The sequence below is a fragment of the Boleophthalmus pectinirostris genome, unplaced genomic scaffold (assembly GCF_026225935.1).
Source record: "Boleophthalmus pectinirostris isolate CB_2022bp ecotype Guang Dong unplaced genomic scaffold, ASM2622593v1 HiC_scaffold_16, whole genome shotgun sequence".
Taxonomy (NCBI): domain Eukaryota; kingdom Metazoa; phylum Chordata; class Actinopteri; order Gobiiformes; family Gobiidae; genus Boleophthalmus; species Boleophthalmus pectinirostris.
The window spans coordinates 36,056,542-36,063,108 of record NW_026571095.1 but is presented as its reverse complement, the minus strand read 5'-3'; the positions used below and the strand labels follow the sequence as shown (position 1 = coordinate 36,063,108).

Sequence of the window (6,567 nt, the reverse complement as noted above, 5' to 3'; positions counted from 1 at the left end):
ATCAATGTTTTTATAAATCTGTGGAGGAAAGTCCAAAGCCAGGACTGGTGGAGCCGGATCGTGCGCTGAACGACCAGAATTATTTTTTGAAGAAGAATAAACGTTTACATCGATCGAGAATTAATTCGGCTTTAAAATCGGAATAAATCACCCACTTACTTCGGAAATTTAGTGTTTACATGGTCTTTTTAAAGCAGAATTCATTTTTATTCCGGAATTAAATTATTTTTATTCAGAATTAAATGTGTCATGTAAACGTGGCGACTCTCCTCTTTAACATTTGACTAAGATCACTGGTGGAGCTGTTGAACTTTGAGGTAATAAACAGAGTTACAGTGAGAAGATACGGTTCATTTTGTTCAAGAATCATCAAATTTAGATCGATATTCTGAGTTTCGGATGTTTTAAAAGGTGCACTGTGGAACTTTCACGGTGAGAATGGAGGTTTTGAAGATATTTTGGAGCGATAAATAACACCTGAAGTTGAATAAACGTCAGACAGATTCGTTTTTATGTCTTATGTCTCTCCAGAAAAGTTACACAGTGCATCTTTAAAAGTAGATATGGATTTGTGCTGCTGATGATGTAACATGTATTTTTATCCACGGACAGTTTCAATAAATTCAACAAAACGACACATGTAATAAAAAAAAAAAAACGAGTCCTGTGGCAGCAGCAGCACACGGACAGTGTATTGGTCCACAGAGATGTTCAGACCTGGTTTATTCCTGGTTTAAATGTGCTTTAGTCCTGGTTTAATCCTGGTTTAATCTTGGTTTAGTTCTGGTTTAGTCCTGCTTTCGTCCTGGTTCAGTCCTGGTTTAGTCCTGCTTCAGTCCTGGTTCAGTCCTGGTTTAGTTGTGGTTCAGTCCTGGTTTAGTCCTGGTTTAATGCTGATTTAGACCTCCTTTAGTCGCGATTTAGTCCTGGTTTAGTCCTGGTTCAGTCCTGCTTTAGTCCTGCTTTAGTCCTGGTTTAACCCATTGACGCCAGATGCTGTGGAGCGCAGCGCTGAGTCTCCTGTCGGTGTTCTGGATTGTCTGGTGATCAGCGTAACTGGTAAAGGCGGAGCCACATCTGGAAGCATGGGGGGCGTGTCCTCCTCTAGCTTCCATTCACTCCCATAGAGACGCAAAACTGCTGGAGCTGTACTGTCGCGTCAAACACAAATGTTGTCCGTGTCTTCACTGTCATTGTCAGTGTCAGCATTTTTGTGTTTGATCATGTTTATTTGTTACACGACACAGTGATATGGCACCTGTTATAGGAGCGTCTGGAACAGCGACCAGATCAAGTGGTTGAGCTGCGTTCATGCGCTGCAGTAAAGAGCAACGTTTGTTACTTCAAACCAGGTCTTGATGGGAACCTGTGTGGGACACATTTGGATTATTTTTCAATGGAGAAATAATATGCCACGATAAAGAAGATTTAACGCGACAATACAGCTCCAGCAGTTTTGCGTCTCTATGGGAGTGAATGGAAGCGAGAGGAGGACACGCCCCCCATCCTTCCAGATGTGGCTCCGCCTTTACCAGTTACGCTGATCACCAGACAATCCAGAACACCGACAGGAGACTCAGCGCTGCGCTCCACAGCATCTGGCGTCAATGGGTTAATCCTGGTTTAATCTTGGTTTAGTTCTGGTTTAGTCCTGGTTCAGTCCTGGTTCAGTCCTGGTTCAGTCCTGGTTTAGTCCTGGTTCAGTTCTTCTTCTTGGGCAGACCCGTGGGTTTGTGTCTGGTGTAGAGTCTCTCCAGCAGGGCTCGGAGGATGCTGCCGGGGATCTGCTGGTGTTCATCGATCAGAGCCTGGACCGCCCTCTGCACCTGAACAACACGACACCATCAAAACACGACAAACGCGATTATAAAACGACAAGCGCGATTATAAAACGACAAGCGCGATTATAAAACGACAAACGCGATTATAAAACGACACAAACCTCGTCCTCCTGCTGTGTCCTCCGCTCAGCACGAGGACGAGGGCCAAGACCAACACACACCGGGACATTTTACACGTCCTGTCCGCTTATTTTAAGAGCTCCACGGTCAGTGTCGGGGAGTAACAGATTACATGTACCGGAGTTATGTAATCAGAGTACAAATTAGGAGTAACTGTATTCGGTTACAGTTACTTTGTTGAAATAATTGGATTACACAGCGATATATTCCTGTTTTCACATTTTGGACTATATTCCCCCTTTTTTTTTTTTTCTTCGGTAATTCCACACATTGCCGGAAAGTAAACCAGGTCTAAACTAGATCTAAACCAGGACTAAACTAGGTCTAAACCAGGACTAAAACCAGGTCTAAACTAGATCTAAACCAGGACTAAACTAGATCTAAACCAGGACTAAAACCAGGTCTAAACTAGATCTAAATCAGGTCTAAACTGGGTCTAAACCAGGTCTCGACCAGGACAAAAACCAGGTCTAAACTTGATCTAAACTAAATCTAAACCAGGTCTAAAACAGGTCTAAAACGAGGACTAAACCAGGATTTAACAGGACTAAATCATGTTGTGTGGACGTGTTTCCTCTTCTTTTATCAATAATATTTTTTTAATTTGGTTCAGTAAAGTCTGGGCTTTTTATTTCTTTTATCAGACAAAACTTCTTAAAATACTTCTTCTAAAATATACGAGTCTTTGCTTCTCTACAGCAAATCAAGTAATCCAAAGTATTCAGATTACATTACTCACCTTAAGTAATTTAATGGATTACGTTACAAACTACGTTTTGTTGTGTGTAATCTGTAATCTGTAGGGGAATACATTTTTAAAAGTCACCTTCCCAACACTGTCCACGGTGCACGAGGCGGATGCTCTTTCGTCTTTTACGCACTTTTCACCCGACACTTTGAACCGTAACGAAGCCCGGCGCGGTCTGGGGGAAGCCTGGCCCGGGCAATAAATGGTCCAAAACCCGAGGAGGTCCCTTATGATCGAGTTATTTCTCAGAAAGATCACGTAAAATGAGGTGTTCTGTAGGACATGCATATGCACCAAATACACTCAGACACTAGTTTCAGTATTTCATTTAGTCGCCTTGTTGTGCCGTTTTTTAGGTCTACATACCGTATTTTCCAGACTATAAGGCGCACTTAAAATACTTAAATTAATTCTGGTTGTGCTTACTGACCTCCAACAGACTTTTTGCGATTGGTTAAATAAAAAAGTACCCGCCTACTGTCGAGCGAACGAATCCTAATGCTGCGAGGTCAGACGGTTTCCACAAAGTGAAACAACAACTAATACACAGATCTGCGTATTAGTTGTTGGGAAATGTACTATTTATATCTTGTATTATATCTTATCTTAAACTGTGTATAACTCAAATTTGTTCAGCCTACATTATTGCTGGAAATACTCACTTTTTCTGCCAGTTGAGCCGCATTGACGTTGGGGTCGTACGGGATCGGGTCTCCGAGGAAAGTCCGGAATTTGACAGGAAACCCTCCGTAAATGGGAGCAGCGGGGAATCGGAACCTCTCGTACAGCCAGCGGAAAAAACCTGAAAGACATTTTATTTTAGATATTTTAGTTTTGTCGTCATCACTAAAAATACAAACGACAAACAAACAAAAACAAGTTCAGGTTTTGAGATGAAGTGTTTTACTCACGCAGATTTCCCAGAGATCTGAATCCTTCTCTGACATTTTGTGTAAACATTGGAATTATTGGCTGAAAGAAACAAAAAGGTGATCCAGGATTAAAGCAGGATTAAGGCAGGACTAAGGCAGGACTAAACCAGGACTAAAGCAGGACTAAAATAGGATTAAAAAAGGACTAAACCAGGACTAAACCAAGACTAAATTAGAACTAAACTAGGACTGACCCAGGTCTAAACCAAATCTAAACCAAGTCTAAACCAGGTCTACACCAGGTCTAAACCGGTCTTCTTACCACTTGTGCGTCGATGGCGACCTGGGCAAAGCCCCTCCTCTTGCCCCAGTGCAGGGGGTAAGTCTCGTCGCTGAACAGAGCCTCTCGGACGCCTCCAGGAGAAATGCCCAGGATGTGCCCGCTCCTCAGGGCCCTGACACACTCCTGCTGGGGCCCGTGGATCACACTGAACACCTCCAGCAGCAGCTTAAAACCTGGACCACACATATTCAACAGATAAAACAAAAAACATACAGATTAAAACTTGGAGCACAACATTAAATTGTTTTAAAAATATACACAGGGTCCACGGTTTATTTGTCTGAGCTGCTGCTTCTCTGTTGTCATTGTTCAAAACATTCAGTCTGTTGGTAAGAGCTCCGTCTTGAAAAGAATTCCTTAACAAATGAGTCCGTCCGCCCGCCCGCCCTGAAGGGCAGAGTTTTACACCAGAGTCTTTCACCAGGTTTATTCTGAGTGAAATCTTCCACATGTGAGCGACTGCAGCCCTTCAGTCTGAATATACAGTGTGTATGTGTACATGTGTATGTGCACATGTACATTTGTATGTGACATGTACATTTGTATGTGAACATGTACATGTGTGTGATGTGTGTAAGACAATAAGAACATCATTCATTCAGTCTCTTAGAGTTTTCAGGCCGACAGAGAACTGGGCCAGTGTCAGTTCCCACACCTAATCTTGAACCAACTGATGTGTTCACACCTAAAATCAAAGTGTTCAGGAACTGAAAAGTTGGTTCTCGATGGGAACCAAGTAAAACTTGTTTTGTTTTTTAAGTGTTTCAAGTTTTCACTTAAATGGTTTGAACGCAGGTTGTTCGCCAGTGAGCACTTTGGTTCCCAGTGTAACTGGTGCAAGAACTAGCACCTGCATTGTTCTGACCAACTCAAAACAGCTCCTGTTGTAGCCACAGTCGCCTTGGGCAGACTGATGTAAATGTGTGTGTGTGTGCATGTGTATGCATGTGTGCATGTGTGCATGTGTGCATGTGTGTGCATGTGTATGCATGTGTGCATGTGTATGCATGTGTGCGTTGTAGAATTGCACCTGGGATCTTGAAGAGGAAGTGGTCGGCCACAGAGTGACAGGTGCGCCCCTTCTGCAGAATCACGTTTGCCAGAAAATAATAATAATCGATGGGAATGGCCCCGTGATAATAAACGATGAGCGCGGGGCCCTGGTCTGGAACCTTCTCCATCCCATGGATCTCATAACCTGCAACAGTCGGAGCAGGAAGTGTGACGTCACAATTAGAGATAAAATTACACAACAGGGAGAGATGACGTTTTTATACTGTATGTTATTATAATACAGCGTCTAACACAATACATGATAATTGTATGTTTATAACCGGAGGAGGTTCTGACCGTGCCAGATGGCCCCGTGTCCGTCCCACAGAGTGGCCAGAGTTTTCCGCGCTCCGTCCCAGAGGTTGTTGCAGTAAGCCTCTCTCAGCTGATTCTTCCTCTGGGAAAATAATGACGATTTCATTACAATTCATCTCCTCTTTATTTACCATTTTGATTACTGGGGCGTGTTTACCTTGTAGACGTGGAGGAAGAGGATGGAGAGGTAGAGGAGGATGACGATGAGGAAGGGAAGGATAAAGACCACGGCCAGAGGAGTGATGACCCAGAGGACGTACTCCAGGACGGAGAGATAATCCTCCGTCTGCCCCAGGCCAGCCCAGGACTCGAACGAACGGAGCAAACATAACTGAGAGAAAGAGAGACGGGGAGGAGAGTGGGAGTAGAAAGAGTAATTATACAGGTAAAAGTGTCTTGCTCAAGGACACATCGACAGCAGCAGTGACAGAGGCTCTTTCTTACCAGCAGTGAGAGCGTGTCCTCAGACTCCCAAACACACGACTGGTTCTGAGAGGAGGACATCTCAGCGGCCCACAATGCATCAGGAGCACAGCCACCCACAATGCATCAGGGCGTGAGCGACTACATGTGTCTAAAAGAGAAAAAGAATTAAAATAATAAACATAAGAATAAAGTCTAAACCAGAGGTGTCAAACATCCGGCCCGGTCCAAAATTCGATTCTCCAGCTCATGTCCTGCTCTCTGTCCTGTGTCTCATGACCTTTAAACTAGGTTCGGTTTAGAATTTCAACAGTAAACAAGTGAATATTTAAATTAATTTGCATATTCCATTCACAGTTAGCTCATAATGTGTTTTCATTTCACCTTGACATGCACAGACAACGAAAAAACAACAAAAAACAGGTAAAATAAACAGATCTGCAAGCCGATTTCATCATCATGGCATAAATCATAATTCATAAAGCCACAATGACAAATAAGACACGTATATTTAAGCGTTTAAAATACAAATCTAACATATGACACGCTAAATTTCTTAATAAAAACTAAGATATTACACAAATTAGACGTTACAAACCAGATCTTGTGCAGATATTCGCTTTTCTTGAGGTAAACAACAAAACACCGGTTAGAGGACGAGTGTAGCTTCTCAAAATGCGGTCGTATCATTAAGGTATGATTATTATAAATGGAACTATTGAATCAGAACGTATTCAGTAATAAAGTGTGGAGAATTACACAGTTTTTGTGCTAATTTAACAGACTAAAATTGGCCACTTATGACCCAAATGTGTTATCGGCGGCGTCCTTCCGCGTTCGGCTGCGATCACG

General features: G+C 42.8%; 1 protein-coding gene across 1 annotated transcript; it reads right to left on the bottom strand.

The window, feature by feature from the left end:
- Positions 1–1,606: 1,606 nt before the first annotated feature.
- tmem68 (transmembrane protein 68) lies at positions 1,607–6,549 on the bottom strand. The gene is made up of 9 exons (XM_020937052.2): positions 6,314–6,549; positions 5,737–5,866; positions 5,450–5,623; positions 5,275–5,374; positions 4,955–5,122; positions 3,904–4,097; positions 3,621–3,681; positions 3,372–3,511; positions 1,607–1,826 (listed from the first exon to the last, which is right to left on the bottom strand). The coding sequence occupies exons 2-9, from the start codon at positions 5,794–5,796 to the stop codon at positions 1,701–1,703; spliced, it is 1,023 nt and encodes a 340-aa protein (XP_020792711.2). The 5' UTR covers positions 5,797–5,866; positions 6,314–6,549; the 3' UTR covers positions 1,607–1,700.
- Between the last annotated feature and the right edge of the window lie 18 nt (positions 6,550–6,567).